This window comes from Aquarana catesbeiana, linkage group LG08 (genome assembly GCF_042186555.1).
Source record: "Aquarana catesbeiana isolate 2022-GZ linkage group LG08, ASM4218655v1, whole genome shotgun sequence".
Taxonomy (NCBI): domain Eukaryota; kingdom Metazoa; phylum Chordata; class Amphibia; order Anura; family Ranidae; genus Aquarana; species Aquarana catesbeiana.
In genome coordinates, this window is record NC_133331.1 from 33071333 (window position 1) to 33097738 (window position 26406).

Genomic DNA, 26406 nt, shown 5'->3' on the forward strand with positions numbered 1-26406 from the left:
TATAGAATGCTCCGATGGTGCAGGTCAAAAAATACATTTATTGGAACCAACCAATATACAAAGATATAAAAAGTGATGACATAAAAAGGGTTATAAAAGCAATGTAGGGAACTGAGAGCCTTGTCCGACACATTTCGTCCAATTTGGACTTCTACAGGGGCATCAAAAAGTGAAGTCCAAATTGGATGAAACGCGTCGGACAAGGCTCTCCCTATATTGCTTTTATAACCTTTTTTATGTGACATCATTTCAGTGGTTCCAGCCCAGAGGAGACACCTTTTTTTCACATTGGCGTATAGTATAATATAGCAGACGGACAAACTACAGCAAGCTTCCAAATAGGTGTGGATAGGTACTCGAGCCACAGCGGTAACGGTCAGCCACCTGTAATGGGTTTCATGGAATCCTGATTGGATATTCGTTCGGATCGTTCACAGAACCGCAAGTGCTGTCGCTGTTGCCTTGGATCAAGGACCCCGGCTGGGTTAAAGCCACGGGCTTCATTAAGCTTGCTATCTGGTAAGCTTGTATTTCACACGGTGGAGATTCACTAGTCCATTGGTGCTTTTTGGTGAAGTGGTGGATTGATCCCTTTTTCTTGGATGTCACTCGTTTGATTATCTGATACCACAGACTTTTTTTCACAGCCTATTGTGTATATTTTTTGTCACAATTTTTGGGTTATCATAATCACTGACTTATTACACGATAATTCACATTATCACTGTATTTGGTATTTATGTTAATTTAGCGCAGCTTTATTGTTTATATCAATATAAACAAACAGATCCCCGTTCTGTCAGGGGAGTACGGAGTGATCGTCTGTTCCTAGCGATCAGGAACAGCGATCTCTCTCCTCCTTCAGTCAGTCCCCTCCCCCCAACATTTAGAAACACCTCCCTAGGGAACACATTTAACCCCTTGATCCCCCCCCCCCAGTGGTTAACCCCTTCCCTGCCAGTGACATTTATACAGTAATCAATGCATTTTTATAGCACTGACCGCTGTATAAATGTCAATGGGTCCCAAAAAGTGTCCGATCTGTCCGCCGCAATGTCTCAGTCCCGCTAAAAATCACTGATTGCCGCCATTACTAGTACAAAAAAAAAAAATAATAATAAAAAATGCCATAAATTTATCCCCTATTTTGTAGACGCTATAACTTTTGCCTAAACCAATTAACCGCTTTCCGACTGCCGCATAAACTTATACGTCGGCAGAATGGCACAGCTGGGCAAATGGGTGTACCTGTACGTCCCTTTGAATTTGCCGCCGTGCTATCAGCACGCACGCGCTCCCGCCGCGAGCTCCGTGAGTAGGATTGTGGGTCCCGTGGACTCGATGTCCACGGGGATACCCGCGATCGTCTCACGGAGAGGAAGAACGGGGAGATGCTGATGTAAACAAGCATCTCCCCATTCTGCCTAGTGACAGGACACTGTTCATAGCTCCCTGTAATCGGGAGCAGAGATCAGTGACGTGTCACACACAGCCCCCCCACAATTAGAATCACTCCCTAGGACACACTTAACCCCTCCCTAGCCCCCTAGTGGTTAACCCCTTCCCTGCCAGTGTCATTTTTACAGTAATCAATGCAATTTTATAGCACTGATCGCTGTAAAAATGACAATGGTCCCAAAAATGGGTCAAAATTGTCTGATGTGTCCGTAATGTCGCAGTCCCGATAAAAATCGCAGATCGCCGCCATTACTAGTAAAAAAAAAACATTAATAAAAATGCCATAAAACTATCCCCTATTTTGTAGACGTTTTATAACTTTTGCACAAACCGATCAATATACGCTTATTGCGATTTTTTTTTTACCAAAAATATACAGAAGAATACCTATCGGCCTAAACTGAGGAAAAAAAATGTTTTTTATATATTTTTTGGGGATATTTATTATAGCAAAAAGTAAAAAATAATGCGTTTTTTCAAAATTGTCTCTCTTTTTTTGTTTACGGCGCAAAAAATAAAAACCGCAGAGGTGATCAAATACCACCAAAAGAAAGCTCTATTTGTGGGGAAAAAAAGGACGTCAATTTTGTTTGGGTACAACGTCGCGCGACCGCGCAATTGTCAGTTATAGCAACGCCGAATCGCAAAAAACTGGTCTGGTCCTGATGGGGGGGAAACCTTCCGGGGCTGAAGTGGTTAAGAATTATTATTTTTATTTCTATAGAACAATATACAGTACATCAGATACATCTAGGGGCACCTAAGGGGGGAAAGAAGGACAGTCCCTTGAAGGGAGAGCCGGCTGGGAGCTGTGATCCTCTGTAGACAGATCTGATAATCCTGCCCCCTCTATAAATAGACCTGGGGTTATATTTAGAAGTGGGAATATGAATCAGTGGACACGTCCACCCCTCTGCCCTGGGATTCCTGTGCACCCCCCCTCCAGCAATGACAGGGGGACCAATGACAGATCCCTGGAGCGGCCAATCACAGCCAACTTCTACACAACGCGTGGAACTCCGAACCCACCAATAGGAGGCGCCGCTTCCTCCTCCTTGGAACGTTGCCGTCCAGCTCAGTGGGTGGAATGTGCGGCCGGCCAATCAGATGGCGGCTACGTGTGCGGCGTCACCAGAGCTCAGAGCAATAACAATAACAAGCTCGGTGACAAAGACAGCTGTGGTAGGCAGGTGTGGAGGGAGAAGAGTGCGGAGCCCGGAGCACCGAGCATTATGTCTCAGCATGGAGGACACGGTGTGCAGGAAGAGCCTCTGCAGGGTAAGACCACCGCTCTACCCGCCCTATAGGGGGCACCACTGATCACTCCTCCTCCGCCCTGCTGTGCACACCTATGGAGGAGCTCCGAGGGTCAGCGGGGAGAAGTGGGATTGCTTTTCCCAGGACTGCTGTGTACATGGAGCGGGGTGACCGCTAAATCCTGGTCAGCACAGCCACACACCCGTGACGTCACGTGTGTCCCCCAATTACTGGAGATGGGGGGGGGGGGGGTGTTCTGTACAGCACTGGGGTCCTGACTACACAACACCCCCCCCCCCCATGTTTCCGATCACTACATGGGAAAAACATACTGCTGGTTTTATTATTAGATGATGTTTACACTTTATACTTTTATATATCTATACCTCCTTCTTCTATACTGTTCTATATCTATACCTCCTTCTTCTATACTGTTCTATATCTATACCTCCTTCTTCTATACTTTTATATATCTATACCTCCTTCTATACTTCTATATCTATACCTTCTTCCATACTATTATATCTATACCTCCTTCTATATCTATACCTTCTTCTGTGCTTCTATATCTCCTTCTATACTGTTATATATCTATACCTCCTTCTTCTATACTGTTCTATATCTATACCTTCTTCCATACTGTTATATATCTATACCTCCTTCTTCTATACTGTTCTATATCTATACCTCCTTCTATACTTTTATATATCTATACCTCCTTCTTCTATACTGTTATATCTATACCTCCTTATATACTTCTATATCTATACCTCCTTCTTCTATACTGTTATATATCTATACCTCCTTCTTCTATACTGTTATATATCTATACCTCCTTCTATACTGCTATATCTATACCACCTTCTATACTTTTATATATCTATACCTCGTTCTTCTATACTGTTATATCTATACTTCCTTCTTCTATACTTCTATATCTATACCTCCTTCTTCTATACTTTTATATATCTATACATCCTTCTTCTATACTGTTATAGCTATACCTCCTTCTATACTTCTATATCTATACCCCCTTCTATATCTATACCCCCTTCTTCTATACTTTTATATATCTATACCTCATTCTTCTATACCTCCTTCTATATCTGTACCTCCTTCTATGCTTCTATATCTCCTTCTATACTTTTATATATCTATACCTCCTTCTTCTATACTTTTATATCTATACCTCCTTCTATACTTTTATATCTATACCTCCTTCTATACTTCATCCGTCTTTATTCATCTTTTTATCCATCTTGCACCAAAAGGGCACTAAGTCCATGCAGCTCCAACACACATATGTTGCATATGTCACACCACAATGTACAGTAAGACATTACCATGTAATGTGGTGCACTGGGTTGCCAAAAATGTTTTATATATTTCATTTATTTTTTTATGCATTGACAAATATATTAATTTGAATGGGCTGCCTTAATGCAACACACGTTATTGTGCAAATAAATGTGCATGAAGCACATGTGTTAATGCAGCGTACCGGGACGCCAGGCCCTTTGATTGGCAGTGCAGGGAGTGTCCGTGTTTATTCCCAGAGCTGTCTCTGGAAAGCAGTGACAGGGGACAACTTGGTACAGATAACCCCCCCCCCCCCCAAATCATTGTTGACCTTTACCCTGCTGTATGTGTGAAGTGAATACATCCAGTGATAGGTCAGCGTTTCTTTATGTGACACAATCCTATAGGTCACAGGGTCACTGTTGTCTAATAGGAGCCTATAATAATAATATAATAAGGGACTGGAGCTGAATAGTCATTTGCTGTGTACAGAGTGTGAACCGCGGCTTTGTTTTCAGAAGCATATTGACTAACGGCTTATCACCTACAAAAGAAACACTCCGCTATATTCCTAAAGGTACACGTCACACAAATACAAAACTGTTCTCTTAAAACTGACTGCGGCCGGCAGAGACGATCTGCTGAGTACTTCTAATTTTCATTCTGCCAATCGTCTTTCGCACCACAATGCGTTTTTTTTTTTTAAGCTAATTCGCTGTAGCTGCCGATCTATTCTAAAAGCCCGGCCTGAGCCTGTGAAAATGCAGTGCATCCCAAGCTCTATCTACTTACTGGGACCACAGCAGGGGGAGACAGTAAAGCAAAGAATCCCGTGACCAGAGGCTGCAGTCATTCTGGAAATGATATAGATATATATAATATATATAATTATTTTTTATAGACTTCAGAAAAGTTAGACTTTCGGTCCCTACTGACGACTTTAAAATTCTGCTGGCTGAAAACATTTGACCAAAATTTGAGACACGGGTAGCTAAGAAAGCAACATTTGGCTTGACAAAAGTCCAATTAACCACCTCAATACCGGGCACTTTCACCCCCTTTCCTTCCCAGGGCAATTTTCAGCTTTCAGCACTGTCGCACTTTGACAACTGCCCGGTCATGCTACACTTGTACCCAAATGAAATTTTTATCATTTTGTTCACACAAATAGAGATTTCTTTTGGTGCTATTTATTCACCGCTGGGTTTTAAATTTTGTGCGATATAAGTGAAAAAAAAGTGTCATTTTTGAAAAAAAAACAACAATATTTTCTACTTTGTGTTTTAAAAGAAATCCAATAAAATCAAATTTCGTCATAAAATTTAGGCCAGAATGTGTTCTGCTACATGTCTTTGGTAAAAAAGAATCTTGATAAGTGTATGACATTTGGTTTGTGTGATCACTGGGGCAGATGTGTGCAGATGATCACTGGGGCAGATGTGTGCAGATGATCACTGGGGCAGATGATTTTACTGTGTGGGGACACTAGGCTGGTGATCATTGTTTAAAAAAACAAACCCCCCCCCCCCCCCCCCCCCAAAAAAAACAGCTCATACACACTCATCACCAGCCGACTGCAGAGATCCGCTCTCCTTTACCTCACTAACAAGCTCTGTATGAGGAGAAGGAGAGTCGATCGCCTAACAAACGTCTCTCTAGTTACATCACATGATGGCTGTGATTGGACACGGCCATCATGTGATCAGGAGGGCCAATCACAGAGTCCTCCTGCCGATCCGAGATGTGCCATGTCCGGGTGACACGAGCACATCGGGATCGCGCAGGCACGCGATCCCACTCCAAGGGAAGCATTCAGATGAATAGGCTGAAATCCACTGCACCCGTTTGCATGTGAATTGCAAAGGAACACACTGTTTCATGGTGTGAGCCGCCCTCAGGGCAGGGCTGGTGCAAGGATTTTTGACACCCTAAGCAAAATCTCATTTTGCCGTCCCCCCTTGGCTCCACCCCCTTTTCCCTGCCCATGTATACCCCATCTTTTTAATGAAGCGCCCATCAAATGCAGCCTCCCCAGCGCCCATCAAATGCAGCCTCCCCAGCGCCCTTCAATGAAAGTTTGCTTGCTTCCATTCATTTGGGAGTCGGGACACAGACACAGTCCTCCGCCGCCACTGTGCCTCTGACACTATGTGCGAACGGAGCGGTGGCTGCCTGCTGATGCTGAGACTTGGTTGCTTGCTGCAGCGAGAAGAGAGTATGAACACCAGTGGCCGGGCGCCCTAGGCGGCTGTCTAGTTTTGCTTTGTGGTAGCACCGGCCCTGCCTCCAGGGGTGTACGTCCGTACGCATGTGTACTAGTACTATATACAGTCATTGATTTCTATGAATGGCTGTACGCACATCTGTGGCTCCCAGGCAGAAATTGAATTTTACGACCCCCCCCCCCCCCAACCGAATGAGCTGGTTGGGAAAATTATTGGCCGAACAATAAGATGTTAGCAAAAATGGGGAAATTGATTGACTATCTCTCGTTCAGCCCGCATGAGAAAATCAAACCTTGTATAGCAGCCCTGAAGGTATATTGAGGGGACTTTTCCCAAGATTAGCATGGTTGCATTGTTGCCTGGTTAGCATTTGAAGCTCATTGATCTTAATGCCGCGTACACACGGTCGGACTTTTCGTCTACAAAAGTCCGACAGCCTGTCCAACAGACTTCCGACGTACCTTCGGCGGACTTGCGGCAGACTTTCTTACGAACGGACTTGCCTACACACGACCACACAAAAGTCCGACGGATTCGTACGTGATGACGTACACCGGACTAAAATAAGGAAGTTCATAGCCAGTAGCCAATAGCTGCCCTAGCATGGGTTTTTGTCCGTCGGACTAGCACACAGACGAGCGGATTTCGGGGTCCGTCGTACTTACGACGTAAAGATTTGAAGCATGTTTCAAATCTAAAGTCCGTCGGATTTGAGGCTAAAAAAGTCCGTTGAAAGTCCGGAGAAGCCCACACACGATCGGATTACCAGCCAGCTTTAGTCCGTCAGCGTCCGTTGGACTTTTGTAGACGAAAAGTCCGACCGTGTGTACGCGGCATTAGATGTTCATGTTAATCCTATGTATTTAGAAAAATTCCAAGTGTCAGCGGTATTTATAACTGTTTTTACAGCAGTTGACATTTGCAGAGATAACAGATAGAGATATATATTTATATATCTCACAAAAGTGAGTACACCCCTCACATTTTTGTAAATATTTTCTTCTATCTTTTCATGTGACAACACTGAAGAAATGACACTTCGCTACAATGTAAAGTAGTGAGTGTACAGCTTGTATAACAGTGTAAATTTGCTGTCCCCTCAAAATAACTCAACACACAGCCATTAATGTCTAAACCTCTGGCAACAAAAGTGAGTACACCCCTAAGTGAAAATGTCTAAATTGAGCCCAAAGTGTCAATATTTTGTGTGGCCACCATTATTTTCCAGCACTGCCTTAACCCTCTTGGGCATGGAGTTCACCAGAGCTTCACAGGTTGCCACTGGAGTCCTCTTCCCCTCCTCCATGATGACATCACGGAGCTGGTGGATGTTAGAGACCTTGCGCTCCTCCACCTTCTGTTTGAGGATGCCCCACAGATGCTCAATAGGGTTTAGGTCTGGAGACATGCGTGGCCAGTCCATCACCTTTACCCTCAGCTTCTTTAGCAAGGCAGTGGTCATCTTGGAGGTGTGTTTGGGGTCGTTATCATGTTGGAATACTGCCCTGCGGCCCAGTCTCCGAAGGGAGGGGATCATGCTCTGCTTCAGTATGTCACAGTACATGTTGACATTCATGGTTCCCTCAATGAACTGTAACTCCCCAGTGCTGGCAGCACTCATGCAGCCCCAGACCATGACACTCCCACCACCATGCTTGGCTGTAGACAAGACACAGTTGTCTTTGTCCTCCTCACCTGGTTGCCCCCACACACGCCTGACATCATCTGAACAAAATAAGTTTATCTTGGTCTCATTAGACCACAGGACATGGTTCCAGTAACCCATGTCCTTAGTCTGCTTGTCTTCAGAAAACTGTTTGTGGGCTTTCTTGTGCATCATCTTTAGAAGAGGCTTCCTTCTGGGATGACAGCCATGCAGACCAATTTGATGCTGTGTGCGGCGTATGGTCTGAGCACTGACAGGCTGACCCCCCACCCCTTCAACCTCTGCGGCAATGCTGGCAGCACTCATACATCTATTTCCCAAAGACAACCTCTAGATATGATGCTGAGCACGTGACCTCAACTTCTTTGGTTGACCATGGCGAGGCCTGTTCTGAATGGAACCTGTCCTGTAAAACCGCTGTATGGTCTTGGCCACCGTGCTGAAGCTCAGTTTCAGGGTCTTGGCAATCTTCTTATAGCCTAGGCCCTCTTTATGTAGAGCAACAATTCTTTTTTTCAGATCCTCAGAGAGTTCTTTGCCATGAGGTGCCATGTTGAACTTCCAGTGACCAGTAAGGATGGGCTCGGGCGTGTTCGCACAGCCCACGTGCAGAGCCTGCCAGGAAGTCAGCACGGCGCTGCGCTAATCACAGGCAGTGAGACATTTCCCCGATGTGCGGCTGCAGAGATCGGGAAATGTCTCACTGCCTGTGATTAGCGCAGCGCCGTGCCGGCTTCCTGGCAGGCTCTGCACGTGGGCTGTGCGAACACGCCCGAGCCCATCCTTAGTGACCAGTATGAGAGAGTGAGAGCGATAACACCAAATTTAACACACCTGCTCCCCATTCAAACCTGAGACCTTGTAACGCTAACAAGTCACATGACACCGGGGAGGGAAAATGGCTAATTGGGCCCAATTTGGACATTTTCACTTAGGGGTGTACTCACTTATGTTGCCAGCGGTTTAGACATTAATGGCTGTGTGTTGAGTTATTTTGAGGGGACAGCAAATTTACACTGTTATACAAGCTGTACACTCACTACTTTACATTGTAGCAAAGTGTCATTTCTTCAGTGTTGTCACATGAAAAGATAGAAGAAAATATTTACATAAATGTGAGGGGTGTGTTACATTTCTAGAAACAAATGCTAATTACCAATGGGCTTGCGTCAGCCTTCACTCCCTAGATGATCCTATTCAGCTGTATTGAAAGAAAACAAAGTGCAGCTTTCATGTGAATGACATCTTGTTGTATCCTCAGCAGAATATACATGTGTAATGCATAACAAAAGGGGAAAACTTTAAAGCTATTAAAGTGATTGTAAAGGCAGTTTTTTTTTTTTTTTTTTTTTTTTTATCTTAATGCATTAGGATAAAAAGCCTTCTGTGTGCAGCCTCGCTAATACTTACCTGAGCCTCGTCTCTATCCAGCGATGTCCACGAGTGTCTCGGCCATCTGAGATTCTCCTTCCTGATTGGCTGAGACACAGCAGCGGCGCCATTGTCTCCCACTGCTGTCAATCAAAGTCAGCTAGCCAATCAGGGGAGAGAGGGGGCGGGGCCGGGGCGGTGCTTTGTGTCTGAATGTCCGGTGCCCCCATAGCAAGCTGCTTACTCTGGGGGCACTGAACAGGAGGGAGGGGCCAGGATCACAGAAGAGGGACCCGAGAAGAGGAGGATCTGGGCTGCTCTGTGCAAATCCACTGCAACAGAGGAGGTAAGTAGAACATGTTTGTTATTTTTATAGGGGAAAAAAAAAACGAGCCTTTGCAATCACCAAAGCAAAAATGTATTCTATTGCAGCTTACCAATTCAGTTCGGTGATGGCTGCATTCGTTTTTTCTTTTTTAGCCTTTCTTTCCTTTACTTTCATCTGGTGAAGCGGCCAGTACGTCTGTTTGTCTAAAGAACAAGCTTTCTTGTAGATGTATTAGTTACAGGGATGAGAGAAAACATTCACCACTGACAGGGGTTCTTACAATGCTCAGCTTTTATCAGGGTGGATTTGATTAAAGCTGTCAGGTTAGTAAAACAGCGATATCAGAACTGATGCAATCATACAGTTTGTAGTGCACATTGCAAAACAATGCGATAAAAGGAATGTTCCCGAACTTTGTTTTATCTCATTGTAATGCCCCGTACACACGGTCGGATTTTCCGACGGAAAATGTGTGATAGGACCTTGTTGTCGGAAATTCCGATCGTGCGTGTGTACACAAATCCGACGGACAAAGTGCCACGCATGCTCAGAATACATAAAGGGATGAAAGCTATTGGCTACTGCCCCATTTATAGTCCCGACGTACGTGTTTTACGTCACCGCGTTCAGAACGATCGGATTTTCCGACAACTTTGTGTGACCGTGTGTATGCAAGACAAGTTTGAGCCAACATCCGTCTGAAAAAATCCTAGGATTTTGTTGTCGGAATGTCCGAACAAAGTCCGACCGTGTGTACGGGGCATTAGTGTGAAATTGTGTGAATGTATCAATGCAGTGCATGTTATCTCCGCTTGCAGAGCTTGGATTCATTGAATGAGTTTACCAAAAAAAGGTAAATATTGCAGAATATACAGCCTCATGCTACATAACTAAGCTCCATTTCATGCTGAATAAACCACATCATTAATGTATCTTAAATAGAAAACTATCTTTAGATAGATTTTTACTCCAAAAGCATTTTACTAAAATAAATTTGATAAAAATCCATAAAAACGATTTAAATCCAAAAAAATCAAAAATGTTTTTTTTTCTTTCATTGATTTATATCCACCCTGGCTTTTATTCATTTATGTAAAGCCTTTATCCCAAAAAAAAAAAAAAAACGGCGGACGACCCGATTGGACCACCCATTGTTCTCTCGGGAGCGGCGGCTGTCAGCGGACATTTGTCCGCTGGCATCCGATCTGATCGGGGTGGTGATCCATTCTTCATCCGTCTGACGGATCAGATTGGATGACAGTTGTATGGAAACCGACAGGCAGACTGTTTGTTTCCATCTGACCAACCCATAGAGAAGAGCGGGCTGTGTCCGTGTCTGCTCTGCTCCTGTCATTTGCCTGCTCAGGGGGGGGATCAGCAGACAGATTCCCCGCTGAGCAGGTGGATCTGCTGGACGGTGTCCGCTCCGTGTGAAAGGGGTCTTTGTCAGCATATCTAAATCTTCAAGAACATCGAACACTCCCCTCCCCTAGAATAACAATGTTACTGCCTGCTGTGATCCCTGTGCTCCTTCATCCAGAGTGGAGGCACTCCAACACAGGAGGTGTGCTACTGGCCAGATCACCAGGTGAGAACAGAGGGGGGGAAAACCTAAAAAAAAAAAAAAGAAGAAAACTAGTGCAGCCACCACATCTAATAATCTAAATCTTGGTAAGCTGAAATATATTACAGTTTTGGGATTAATACTGCTTTAAGCAACTGATCGGCTTTTATTTTTTTTTATTTTTTCACCTGCACTACATATAGAAAAGATGGTATTCCAAGTGGTTTCAGTGGTAGCTATAGGACCTAGTGCTGGCTCTATAGGACCTAGTGCTGGCTCTATAGGACCTAGTGCTGGCTCTATAGGACCTAGTGCTGGCTCTATAGGACCTAGTGCTGGCTCTATAGGACCTAGTGCTGGCTCTATAGGACTAGTGCTGGCTCTATAGGACTAGTGCTGGCTCTATAGGACCTAGTGCTGGCTCTATAGGACTAGTGCTGGCTATATACAGTAGGACCTAGCACTGGCTCTATAGGACCTAGCGCTGGCTCTATAGGACCTAGCGCTGGCTCTATACAGTAGGACCTAGCGCTGGCTCTATAGGACCTAGCGCTGGCTATATACAGTAGGACCTAGTGCTGGCTCTATAGGACCTAGTGCTGGCTATATAGGACCTAGTGCTGGCTATATACAGTAGGACCTAGCGCTGGCTATATACAGTAGGACCTAGTGCTGGCTCTATAGGACCTAGTGCTGTCTCTATAGGACCTAGTGCTGGCTATATAGGACCTAGTGCTGGCTATATACAGTAGGACCTAGCGCTGGCTCTATAGGACCTAGCGCTGGCTCTATAGGACCTAGCGCTGGCTATATACAGTAGGACTTAGTGCTGGCTCTATAGGAGAGTAATAATTCTAGTCCCAGATCTCCTCTGTAACTCAAAACCTGTAACCTGTAGAATTTTTTTAAACACTACGGAGATTTTTAAGGGTAAAAGTTTATCGCCATTTCGACGAGCGGGCGCAATTTTGACACGTGACATGTTTGGTATCGATTTACTTGGCGTAATATCATCTTTCACAATATAAAAAAAAAATTGGGCTAACTTTACTGTTGTCTTATTTTTTAATTTAAAAAAATTTATTTTTTCCCAAAAAAGTGCAATTGTAAGACCATGCAATGTTCTCTAGGGTGTTAGAAAAAAAAATATTGTATAATGTTTGGGGGTTCCAAGTAATTTTCTAGCAAAAAAAAAACTATTTTTAACTTGTAAACTCCAAATCTCAAAAAGAGGCTCGGCCCTGCTGTGAGAGCAGGACAGCTTTCAAGGAACTTTCCTATATTCACTTGCTTTTTACCCAAGCAGGGTGGATAAAAATCAATGATTTATTTAAAAAAAAATCTTTTTTTTTTTTTTTTAATAAAATGCTATCTAAAGATAGTTTTCTATTTAAGATACATTAATAATTTAGTTTATTCAGCATGAAATGGAGCTTAGTTATGTAGCATGAGGTTGTATATTCTGCAATATTTACATTTTTGGTAAACTCCTATAATGAATCCAAGCTCTGCAAGTTGAGATAATATGCACTGCATTGATGCATTCACACAATTTCACAGTAACCATGAGATAAAACAAAGTTCAGGAATATTACTCTATCACATTGTTTTGCAAATCTATGTACACTACAAACTGTACGATTGAATCGGTTCTGATATCGCTGTTTTACTAATCTGACAGCGTATTATCCTAAATAGGAAACCTTCATTTTGTTTGCAAGTATTAAAGATTCCAACTACCAGCAAGAATAAGTCCTTACATTTAAAGAGCACCTGTCATTTCAGATCCATCATGGCAGTGCCCATTAGCAGGCGTCCACTCACCTGCTGCCGCCACGTCCCTCCCCTTGTGTCACTGCCGCATCACCAGCCGTCCTATTAAAGTGAATGGGACTGTTGGTGAGTCAACAGCGGGTCAGAGGAGGAGCCAGCAGCGGGTCAGAGGAGGGGCCAGCAGCGTGTCAGAGGAGGGGCCAGCAGCGGGTCAGAGGAGGGGCCAGCAGCGGGTCAGAGGAGGGGCCAGCAGCGGGTCAGAGGAGGAGCCAGCAGCGGGTCAGAGGAGGGGCCAGCAGCGGGTCAGAGGAGGGGCCAGCAGCGGGTCAGAGGAGGGGCCAGCAGCGGGTCAGAGGAGGGGCCAGCAGCGGGTCAGAGGAGGGGCCGGCAGCGGGTCAGAGGAGGGGCCGGCAGCGGGTCAGAGGAGGAGCCGGCAGCGGGTCAGAGGAGGGGCCGGCAGCGGGTCAGAGGAGGGGCCGGCAGCGGGTCAGAGGAGGGGCTGGCAGCGGGTCAGAGGAGGGGCTGGCAGCGGGTCAGAGGAGGGGCCGGCAGCGGGTCAGAGGAGGAGCCAGCAGCGGGTCAGAGGAGGGGCCGGCAGCGGGTCAGAGGAGGAGCCAGCAGCGGGACAGAGATGACAGTTGCTTTTTAAAAATGTATTATTTTAAATTGCGTTGATTTCTACCAAACCTTTTTCATAGTGATCTGTTGTGAATTTATGAAGAAATAATATATTTTTATAACATTCTGATGGAGATGTTAAAATTCAAATAGACAAGACAGATGAACTGAAAGGTCTTTGTGAGTTCAGATGTTTTCCAAGTTTTCAATGGATCAAATATTTTCTACAAACTTTGTGTTGAAACAGAATGGCGGGAACAATAAGGTCCCATTTCACAAAACAAAGAAGATGTGTACCTGTCTGTGGTTTGTAAATAAAAGCGACAAACACAGCCATAGAAAAAAAAAAGTTACACAAATATGTGACTAGACTGTTAACACATAAAAAAAAAAAAACACCTTGGCTAACACAACTCATTGTGTAGATTTTAGGAATTGTGAACACAGCTAAACTATCTAAACATCCACTGAAAGTGTTCAAAGTTCAATTCAACACATGGTGGAAAGGATTTGAAGTTTGTGCAAGTCAGAAATATTTTAAAAGTACCTATATGGTTATAAGTCATTTGAATTATATATGATATTGTAGGTCACAGTTATGATTATAAATAGTATCTGCTGACCTAATAAATTTGTTATAAGGTAAAAACATGAAAGTTGTGATTATAAGTAGAAGTGTTTTAAAGCGGGATTCCGGCCAGCTAAAAAAAAATTTTAAAGTCAGCAGCTACAAACACTGTAGCTGCTGACTTTAAATAAGTAGACTTACCTGTCCTGGGTGCCCGCGATGTCGGCCGCCTGAGGCCGACCTGTCCCTTGGCTCTCGGGTCCCGGCATCGCCATCCTAACTAAGGGAAACAGGCAGTGGAGCCTTGCGGCTATTCCTACTGCGCGAGTGGATTGGCAATCTGTGAATGGCCCCGTGGTGATCTGGGAACACACACACAGTTTCCAGAAGGCAACGGGGCCGCTCACCGAGGAGAAGAACACGCCGCGGAATAGGAAGAGGCAGATTAGGAAGACTGCCTAGCAACAAGGGTTTAGGGAAGTATAAAATTTTTTTTTTTTCCAAATATTTTTAAAAAAATTTTTTTAGGATTTTTGGTGGAATTTTTTTTTTCCAGGGTGGCCCTCCACTTTAAGAAACTAATTAGTATTATGAAAAACATATAATAGCTGCCATAACCCCGGTATCCCCGTTTTCGGCCAACAGTCGGCTACAAGATAAAAGTGGTCTCTGCGGAGGCTTTGCCGTGAGATCACTTTTATCGGTGGTGCCCTCCGGTACTTACTGGAGCCGTTGGCAGCGGCGGAGGCGATCGCGTCTATCCCCTAGCTGTACGAGTGAGGGGAAGATGGCGACCACTCGTCTCCATGACACTGCAGGGCAAAAGTGACGTCAAAACGTCACTTCCGCCCATACGACTTAAAGGCATATTTTTTTTCAATGTCATTTTTTTAAATGACTTTTTTTTTATTGCATTTTAGTGTAATTATGAGATCTGAGGTCTTTTTGACCCCAGATCTCATATTTAAGAGGACCTGTCATGCTTTTTTTTTACAAGGGATGTTTACATTCCTTGTAATAGGAATAAAAGTGACACTTAAAAAAAAAACAAAAAAACGTGTAAAAATAAATAAAATCATGTAAAATAAATACGAAAAATAAAACTTTTTTTTTTTTTTTTTAACGCCCCGTCCCGACGAGCTTCCGCGCAGAAGCGAACGCATACGTGAGTAACACCCGCATAAGAAAACAGTGGTCAAACCACACGTGAGGTATCACCGCGATCGTTAGAGCGAGAGCAATAATTCTAGCCCTAGACCTCCTCTGTAACGCAAAACATGCAACCTGTAGAATTTTTTTAAACATCGCCCATGGAGATTTTTGTGGGTAAAAGTTTGACACCAATCCACGAGCAGGCGCAATTTTGAAGCGTTACATGTTGGGTATCAATTTACTCGGTGTAACATTATCTTTCACATTATAAAAAAAAGAAATTGGGCTAACTTTACTGTTGTCTTATATTTTTTTTTTAATTCAAAAAAGTGAATTTTTTCCAAAAAAAGCGAGATTGTAAGACCGCTGCGCAAATACGGTGTGAAAAAAAGTAGTGCTATGACCGCCGTTTTATTCTCTAGGGTGTTAGAAAAAAACCAATGTATAATGTTTGGGGGTTCTAAGTAATTTTCTAGCAAAAAAAAAAACTGTTTTAAACATGTAAATACCAAAATCTCAAAACGAGGCTGGTCCTTAAGTGGTTATATTCTTCTCACCAAGCTACAAACTAACACATATTATAAAAATTGAACATTTTATTTAAAAGATAGTTCAGAACACATTTTCTGCTCTCAGACACCTAGTGGTTGAAGGTGATATTACCTTAAACTCTCGGAACTCCCTGGGAGGTAAATGATTAGGTTTTGCTTAACCAATAGAAAAGAAGCCATACCTTTTGGGCAGAACTTATGCTGGCCATACACTATACGAAAAATCCAAACCCATTCTCAAAAAACGAACGTTCGACCCTGACTGCAAACGATTGAGCCACCATGTAATGACCGATAAATCGTTCGGTGGACATAAATACATTTTTGTTCGTTTTTTTTTTTTTTTTTTTACATATACCTAGAGCAGACAGTTCAGATGGGAAACACATTAACCTTTTAATTTTATCGTTCATTCGGCATAAAATGTCCAACCTTGTCCTTAGTTTTTTCGGCTCAAAAACGTCCCCAACGATTATCGATTTTGTGCCCATTAACTGGCTGAAAAAAACGAACGAACGGTCTAAATGACTGCCTTTCGGCCGATTTTTCGTATAGTGTATGGCCAGCATTAGTATAATTTTATGATCTCATTGTCTGAGATGATATTTAGAAGCAAGAAAGATGCCATGAAAGAAAGGAAGCTCAGGGACACACCCTGAAGGGGGACACTGGGGAGATACACACACTCCCAGACAGACGGACACCCATGCACCATGCATGAATACAGATTTTGACATTCATGAAGATTCCTGAACCCTGATCCTTGGAACTCGGAGGTCGTAAGAAGTAAATCCTCTTTAATGCCGCGTACACACGAGCGGACTTTTCGACGGACTAGGTCCGGCAGACCGGACTCTGTCGGACAATTCGATCGTGTGTGGGCTCCAGCGGACTTTTTTTTCCCAAAAGTCCGACGGATCTAGAAATAAAACATGTTTCAAATCTTTCCGACGGACTCGAATCCAAAAAGTCCGCTCGTCTGTATGCTAGTCCGACGGACAAAAACCGAGGCTAGGGCAGCTATTGGCTACTGGCTATCAACTTCCTTATTTTAGTCCGGCCGTACGTCATCACGTACGAATCCGTCGGACTTTGGTTGATCGTGTGTAGGCAAGTCCGTTCATTCGAAAGTCCGCCGGACCTAGTCCGTCAAAGTCCGCCTGTGTGTACGCGGCATAAGAGTATCCATTTTTGAAAGCTGCCATCTTAACTCTGGTAACCAGCCTTTAGGAACAGTAGCCATTTTGGAATGGGTAATAATTATGCCATGTTGATTTTATCTTGTATGTTCTCTCAAATATTGATGTATTGAATATTATACTATTGATAATCGTTCTCCCGAAACCGCCTTGTAGATTTTTCTCTAAAGTTTCAATTTTTCATTATATTTTTTAGTTGCCACTTTTATTGACAAAACAAACGTCTAATTTATTTCACATTGTTAACCACTTACTTACCTGCAGTATAGTAATGGTTGGACGTGTGAAATACAGACGATCTGCTTAATTGTCATTCTCACAAGGTTTTTGATTCTACCGAGAAGTTGGCATGGTGTCAAAGGTACTACACTCCCATTTTGCGGGTGTTTCCATTAATTTTCAAGATGTTCATGTGATGCAATCTGTATTTTAATTTTATTTAATATATTTGTTTTTGTCAACCAATAAATGTACGGTAACTATTTTGTATGATCACATGTCTCCATGAATAAGTTTCATATATATAGACTGGGTCATATAGATTGATTTGGTATCTTAAAAATATCCTCGTTTAAAAATTACTCAATAATAAATACTGTGCGGGAAAACTGTCCTTAAAAAAGCACAACAGATCTAAATCAAATCCTCCCTGTATCCAATTTATTATTCAATTTTGTTTCAAATGACAACAATGTATTCTAAGACTCGGTTCACGCAGGGGCGATCTGTCAGGCGAATTCAGCGCAATGGAACCGTTCTAATTGGAGCGACTCAAGTTGCTCCGACTTAGAAAAAGGTCCCTGTACTACTTTGGGGTGATTTTGGAGCGGCTTGCATTGACTTCTATTACAGAAGTCGTTTGCAAGCCGCACTGAACTCGCGCTGTGTGGGGCGGCTTCAGAGTGTGAACCAAGACTTAGTAAATGGTCACCTTCCAGATTCATCATAAACCTCCTGTGTATATTATGTAGATGTTGTGAACTGTACAAAAAAAAAATAGGTTCACACCTAGGCGATTTTAAATCGTGGGCGGAATCTTCATGATTCCACCCGCAATTCCAGAATCGCAGGCAAGATGCGTTTTTGAGATGCCATTATTTCTTAATGGCACCTCAAACACGGTGTGATTTTTTTTTTTTTTTTTTCCCCGTGATTGTCGAGAGACAAAACGCTACAATCGTGTCAAAAATCGCAAAGCCCAATGCTGCTGGCTCTGTGCCAAGGTTTAGTGTGTGAACCAACTCCATTGGGAGCCGTTCACACAGGTCAGCCGTGGTGACTGACAGTAATAGTAGATAGTAGTTGATCTATTCCACAGTTTTTGAATTATGGCGGTGGATGCAGGGGGGAAGATCCCCTACCCGCTGTCACATTGAGAGGGGGAGAGGCTGCAGGAGCTGGAACACGTTACTATAAATACAGGTGGAACATGTAACATTTTCCAAAAGGTGATCTTATCCTTTAACACCCCCAATCGCCCATCTGAAAAAGCCTGACTTTATGAGCAGTTGTACCTATTATTCCCAGTGCCAGGTGTTTGATTTCTATATGGTTACGTACTTATGGACCTTCTCAGGTCCAAAATTAATATTGGACCAGAATTAAAACGGAGCTCCACCCAAAAGGGGAAGTTCTGCTTGTTCCCCCCCACCCCCACCCCCACCCCTCTACTGCCACATTTTTCACTTTTTGGGGGGAAGTGGGAGCGGTTATCTTGTTTTGACAGGTACCCGATCCCACTTTTGCATCAGATCTGAGCCGGAAGTTCGGCCCCCCTTCCTTCCTACCAAAGGCGATTGAACAATCAGCTCGGGTGAGGACATCGCTGGTTCCCTGAGCAGGTAAGAGTCCGTATATTCCAAGTTAGCAGCTACAGTATTTGAAGCTGCTGACTTCTAATTTTTGGGGGGGAGCCTGGAGCTCCTATTTAGGTTTGGCCCTCCACAACAGTCCTAGTTTTTTTTGTATGGCCCAATGTAAAAATGAATTGCTCAGGCTCTGGAAAGCGATCAGCGGAGCACTTTTAAGAGTGCACCACTGTCCGAGTTCAGGTGATCCTACCACCTACTGAATGTCTGGGGGGTTCGGCTATCGGGTGATACTATCATTTCCTTTAGAATGGGCAAAGTGACCTTGTCTCTTGAAGTGCACGCCACCCCATTTGCGACTGCTTATTCCTGCAAATGTAGCTCACCTCTGAAACAAAAAAGAATGCAGTCAAGGTTCGCACTCGATGCAGTGTGATTTTCATGTGGTTTGTAATGTCAATTTGCAGTGAGATTTGTGCTTGACAGCTGCGATTGTAATGTGATTTTTATAGTCTATGGAGCTTAAAATTGCTCTGCACTAAACATGCACATGACCCTTTTTTTTTAACCACATCAGTATTGCACCGCGTAGATGTGACCTTCATAGGAAACAATGTTACATGCAAATCTATGCATTTTGGATCACATCAGTATGAACCAGGACTTAAACTGACTTTAAGGGAATGTTGCTTGTATACATTGCAACTTTGCAGGTTTGGGCGCTGTGACTGCAGGGGGCTTCTAATGTTTCCAAGCTCTAGGCACACTTCAACCACAGGTGTCCAGGATCAGAGTCCTTCCAGTCCTCACCATGCATATGGATTGTACAGCCTCCTTTTCTGCTGGGAAGCCTTGCTGTAGAAACATCGGGATGACCCTGTCTCTTCTTTCTAACAATGAATAGGTGCTGAGTTGCTTAGCAACTGATGTCCTCATCCCATAATAATTTTACTGTGAGCAATTCCTATTTTCAAAGGCAGATAAGCATAAGATCAGGCGATGTACATGTATCAGCAATGGATAATTCTAGTACACCATCATTGCATAGATTTGTGATCTGAACGTTGACCTAGGGTGGGAGCCATGAGCTAAAGCCATTGTTGGTGGCACTTTATATTTGTGAAAATCACATAGTCCCTGTTCATGGTATAGGGACGCATTTCACCGTATGCACAGCTGCCATCACTGTGTGGCCAATGCATGGCAAAAACGCTTTTTGATAACCTTTTTAATTAACTGCTCAGATCCATTTACGATGCTTATAGGTTTACACTTGCGATTGGGGGCAGCAAAGACATGTGCTTGAGCTGCATTTTTAGCCCCCCTCTCCCAACAACTTTCTTATTTCTTCCCGCCTGTCAAACACCCCCTAAAAAAAAAAAAAAAAAAAAAAAAAAAAAAAAAAGTAAACACCTCCCATACAAGTGGAGGTAGAAGCTTTGTTTTAGATCGGTGAGAGTCACCAGAAAGCATGGGATTGGGGACCTGGAGAGGTGCCCGAAGTTTTTTGTAATGTCACAGGATTTCCTTGAGACCTGAACATTATTTTAAGGGTTCTTCTGTGATTAAAAAAGGTTGAGAGACTGCATCAGATGATCTTTATGACCGCAATACATATATATACATTGCGGTTTGCAAGTGGCTTACTAGGACTATGGCTGAAGATATCGGCCATAACCCCGGTAATGTTTTTTGCAGCTGGCTTTCTCATGAAAGCATTCCGAGTGCTGATGTTTCTTGGGCTTATCTTTTCTGTCAGACGGTGTGGTTGGCTGCTCCCATAGGCAATCAAAGAGTTGATACTCTCTGATCGCCTCTGTGGCCTTGGAGGACCGAAGCAACGGTCCAGGCAGGAACTAAAAGGTAGCTGGACCAAAGTCGCCAAATATAACTATTGGTAACACACTACGCCGTGAAGGACTCAAATCCTGCAGCGCCCGCAAGGTCCCCCTGCTCAAGAAAGCACATGTACAGGCCTGTCTGAAGTTTGCTGAGGAACATCTAAATGATTCATAGGACATCGGGGTGAAAGTGTTGTGGTCAGATGAGACCAAAATCAAGCTCTTTGGCATCCACTAAACTCGCCGTGTTTGGAGGAGGAGGAATGCTGCCTATGATCCCAAGAACACCATCCCCACCGTCAAACATGGGGGTGAAAATGTTATGCTTTGGGAGTTTTTCTAACGGGACAGGACAACTTGACCGCATCAAAAGGACAATGGGTGGGGCCACGTACCATCAAATCTTGGGTGAGAACCTCCTTCCCTCAGCCAGGGTATTGAAAATGGGTCATGGATGGGTATTTCAGCATGACAATGACCCAAAACACACGGTCAAGGCAACAAAGGAGTGGCTCAAGAAGAAGCATATTAAGGTCCTGGAGTGACCTAGCCAGTCTCCAGACCTTAATCCCATAGAAAATATGTGGAGGGAGTTGAAGGTTCGAGTTAGCAAAAGTCAGCCTCAAAGCCTTAATGACTTGGAGAGGATCTGCAAAGAGGAGTGGGACAAAATCCCTCCTGAGATGTGTGCAAACCTGGTGGCCAACTACAAGAGATGTCTGACATCTGTGATTGCCAACAAGGGTTTTGCCACCAAGTAAGTCATGTTTTGCGAAGGGGTGAAATACTTATTTCACTCTTAAAAATGCAAATCAATGTATAACTTTTTTGAAATGCGTTTTTCTGGATTTTTGTTGTTGTTGTTATTCTGTCTTTTATTGTTAAAATAAACCTACCATTAAAATTATAGACTGATCAATTCTTTGTCAGTGGGCAAACGTACAAAATCAGCAGGGGATCAAATACTTTTTTCCCCACACTGTAGGTGTGAATGAGGACTGGCTGACCCCAAATGTATGTGTGAATAAGGACGGGTTGACCCCAAATGTAGGTGTGAATGAGGACTGGTTGACCCCAAATGTAGGTGTGAATGAGGACGGGTTGACCCCAAATGTAGGTGTGAATGAGGACGGGTTGACCCCAAATGTAGGTGTGAATGAGGACGGGTTGACCCCAAATGTAGGTGTGAATGAGGACGGGTTGACCCCAAATGTAGGTGTGAATGAGGACCGGTTGACCCCAATTGTAGGTGTGAATGAGGACCAGTTGACCCCAAATGTAGGTGTGAATGAGGACCGGTTGACGCTAAATGTAGGTGTGAATGAGGACCGGTTGACCCCAAATGTAGGTGTGAATGAGGACCGTTTGACCCCAAATGTAGGTGTGAATGAGGACCGGTTGACCCCAAATGTAGGTGTGAATGAGGACCGGTTGACCCCAAATGTAGGTGTGAATGAGGACCGGTTGACCCCAAATGTAGGTGTGAATGAGGACCGTTGACCCCAAATGTAGGTGTGAATGAGGACCGGTTGACCCCAAATGTAGGCGTGAATGAGGACCGGTTGACCCCAAATGTAGGTGTGAATGAGGACCGGTTGACCCCAAATGTAGGCGTGAATGAGGACCGGTTGACCCCAAATGTAGGTGTGAATGAGGACCGGTTGACGCTAAATGTAGGTGTGAATGAGGACCGGTTGACGCTAAATGTAGGTGTGAATGAGGACCGGTTGACACCAAATGTATGTGTGAAGGAAGACTGGTTGATCCCAAATGTATGTGTGAATGAGAACCGGTTGATCGCAAATGTAGGTGTGAATGAGGACTGGTTGATCCCAAATGTAGGTGTGAATGAGGACTGGTTGATCCCAAATGTAGGTGTGAATGAGGACTGGTTGACCCCAAAAGTAGATGTGAATGCCCAAGTCAACAGTTTGCATGGGGTACACTTACTTTTTCCCATGACTGTACTTCTGCAGAGTACAAAAGCAGGATCTGCTTATTGCCAATACCAGTCGGTATCATTTCACTTCCATTGAAGACGGTGATGTGACGAGGGATCAGATTCATTCTGTAGAGACATCACCCGATGGATATGAAGAAATAACTGTACACATTGCATCATGTCTGGGTGAACGTGTTAAGGCACAAACATCCGTCCACAGAGGAACGTCTGTCTAAACAGAAAACCGTTTCTTATTTCTAAGCTGCTGGGATCTCTCGTATAATTTTCCATTTAATGTTTTTTTTTTTTTTTTTTTCTGAGTTTTGAAAAGCTGTTTTAGTTACCAAATTAGCCTCCCCCCCCCCCCCCCTTTAGCATAAGGAATGGTAAGCTGCATTACATTAAATTTTGTTTTTAGATTCAGATATAATTTAACCCCTTCACACCCAGCCTCGGCGTCCCTTTCACCCGGTCTGTAGGCCTGGTGGGTGGGAAGGATTGCATGGCCACTGTGCTTGGCTGTCACAGTGGTCACATGATCGGGAGCAGGTCCCACAGTTTCCCGTTCATTGCGTCAATACAAAACGAATGGGCGCAAATCGCACTGCAAAGAATCTCATGCGATTTGAACAGAAATGCGGTGTGAATCCTGTCTGAATCACATGCGAATTTCCCCCACCGCTCCTGTGTGTGTGTGTGTGTGTGTGTGTGTGTGTGTGTGTGTGTGTGTGTGTGTGTGTGTGTGTGTGTGTGTGTGTGTGTGTAGGTGCTCACAGGGCTAGAGCAGAGATAGACTGTCCCACCCCCCCCCCCCCCCCCCCTCCCGTCCCAACCTCACTTCCTCCCTATTTCCATGGGGGTCCCAGGGCTTCTCCTCCATCCCTTTGAGCACCTCAAGTGACCCTGATTTGGTATCATTGGCAGACCATGATATGTACTGTGAGTTCTAACTTTTTTTTTTTTTTTTTTTTTTTTAAACTGCCCACTAGATGGCACATTTCCCTTCTATATATGCGCACACACACAGGATTAGTGGGGGAAATCGCATGCGAATCGGACAAGAATCACACTCCATGCCTGTTCAAATTGCATGCGATTCTTTGCGATTTGCGCCAATTTTTTTTGTATTGACACAAATTGCACCGCAAAGTGTTCGTACTTGGTACCTGAAAGTACTTGACCAAATATAGCGGTACTCGTACTCAAAGGAACAGGATACTTTTTAATACAAGTACATGGGGTACAACAGGCACATATCAGGAGTATGAAATGTGGGGGTCACATTTTCTTTAATTTATCCCGCCTGCCTAAGTTACCGCACGGAAGCAAAGTGATTTCTCGTGCCGGAAAACTCAGGCGGTTTGCTGATGCGTGTGGGTGCCATTAGGAATGTGCTTATTCTTTAGACGTTGCTGGTTATGAAGTGTTAATGTACAGCACTTGTAGGCATTTTTTGGTAAATATAAAGTTGTGCTCATAAGTTTACATACCCTGGCAGAATTTATGATTTCTTGGCCATTTTTCAGAGAATATGAATGATAACACAAAAACTTTTCTTTCACTCATGGTCAGTGTTTTGGCTAAAGCCATTTATTATCAATCAACTGTGTTTACTCTTTTAAAATCATAATGACAACAGAAACTACCCAAATGACCCTGATCAAAAGTTTACATACCCTGGTGATTTTGGCCTGATAACATGCACACAAGTTGACACAAAGGGGTTTGATTGGCTATTAACCACTTCCGAATTTTCCGAAGAGGAGTATCGTTCTTATGGCAGCAGCTAGCTGCCATAACCCCGGTATCTTCTTCGGCGGACGGTCCGGTTTCCCATAATAGTGGTCTCTGCGGCGGATTCGCCACAAGATCACTTTTATCGGCAGTGGGAGAGGGCCCCCCCCCCGCTGCGCTCCAGTGCCCTCCACCGCTTACTGGAGCCGTCGGTAGAGGTGGAGGTGATCAGATCCTTCTTGGCGTTGAGTATGGAGAGGAGTGAGGGGAAGATGGCCCCCACTCGTCTTCATGCTATTGCAGGGCAGAAGTGACGTCAAAACGTCACTTCCGCCCATAGCTCTTAGAGGGCCTTTTTTTTTTTAATTAAATGACAATTATTTTTTTTTATTGCATTTTCGTGTAAATATGAGATCTGAGGTCTTTTTGACCCCAGATCTCATATTTAAGAGGTCCTGTCATGCTTTTTTTTTCTATTACAAGGGATGTTTACATTCCTTGTAATAGGAATAAAAGTGACACAACTTTTTTGGGTTTTTTTTAAGAACATTGTAAAAATAAAAAATATTAAGGTAAAATAAATAAGAAAACTTTTTTTTTTTTAAACGCGCCGAGCTCGCGCGCAGAAGTGAATGCATACTTGAGTAGCGCCCACACATGAAAATGGTGTTCAAACCACACATGTGAGGTATCGCCGCGATTGGTAGAGCGAGAGCAAAAATTCCAGCCCTAGACCTCCTCTGTAACTCAAAACATGCAACCTGTAGAATTTTTTTTTTTTTAAACGTCGCCTATGGAGATTTTTAAGGGTAAAAGTTTGTCACCATTCCACGAGTGGGCGCAATTTTGAAGCGTGACGTTTTGGGTTTCAATTTACTCGGCATAACATTATCTTTCACAATATAAACAAAAATTGGGCTAACTTTACTGTTGTGTTATTTTTTTAATTCAAAAAAGTGTATTTTTTTTTTTCCCCCAAAAAAGTACACTTGTAAGATGGCTGCGCAAATACGGTGTGACAGAAAGTATTGCAACGACCGCCATTTTTTTCTCTAGGGCAAGGGTCTTCAAACTATGGCCCTTAAGTTGTTCAAGATCTACAATTCCCATCATGCCCAGTCATGTCTGTGAATGTCAGAGTTTTACAATGCCTCATGGGATGTGTAGTTCCGCAACAGCTGGAGGGCCATAGTTTGAGGATCCCTGCTCTAGGGTGTTCGAAAAAAAAAAAAAAGTATAATGTTTGGGGGTTCTTAGTAATTTTCTAGCAAAAAAAAAACAAAACAGTTTTTAACTTGTAAACAACAAATCTCAGAAAGAGACTCAGTCCTTAATTGGTTAAAAGGTAACCATCCTCACCTGTGATCTGTTTGCTTGTAATTAATGTAAACTTATGAGCACAACTGTATAGAAATGATAAATGAGCAATTTAAAAAAAAAAAGCGCAACCAAAACCAGCCACTGAGTAGGTGAATTGGGACACACTTGTATACACCAGTGTTTGTATTTGTTTCCCAGCAGGGTGCGGGACTTGGCTCAGAACATTCAGTGACGGGATCATGGTGGGGGTTCCCCTGGCTGTTTTCATGGTCACGTCCAAACAAGTAGAAGATCAAATGTCTTCTAACGATAGGACACAATGCGTCCTCTTATGATCTCTTCTGGATGGAGCTATATTTAGGTCATGTCTATTGGCTGGGCTGTTTTTTAGTCCCTGTGATGAGCCGTCTGTGTTGTTTACCATGTTCTGAGTGGACCATGTAAGGGCGAGAGGGAAACTTCAAGCTACCTGGGGAAAACAACACTCTATGGCAGGGTTTCTCAACAAGGGTTCCTCCAGAGGTTCCTAGGGTTTCCTTGAGCAATAAGCAATTTCTGCCTCTCAAATAAGTTCCCTCTAAAACTATTGATCTTTTTTAGCTAACTGTAAGGGGAGTAATTCTTCCCAGTGACCACAAATGTAAGGAGCATTCTTCCCACTGACGATCTCTAAATCTATCGAGAGGTGTAGGTAGGTACAGTCATTTTTAGCAAAGGGTTCCCGTGAGACTG

General features: G+C 43.7%; 1 protein-coding gene across 1 annotated transcript in view; it reads left to right on the forward strand.

The window, feature by feature from the left end:
• Positions 1-2470: 2470 nt before the first annotated feature.
• BNIP3 (BCL2 interacting protein 3) overlaps positions 2471-26406 on the forward strand; it is an 83533-nt gene continuing 59597 nt past the window's right edge. Inside the window, exon 1 of the mRNA XM_073595687.1 lies at positions 2471-2736. Coding sequence (XP_073451788.1) covers positions 2691-2736 — 46 coding nt within the window. The 5' untranslated portion in view covers positions 2471-2690. The remainder of the gene's footprint in view (positions 2737-26406) is intronic.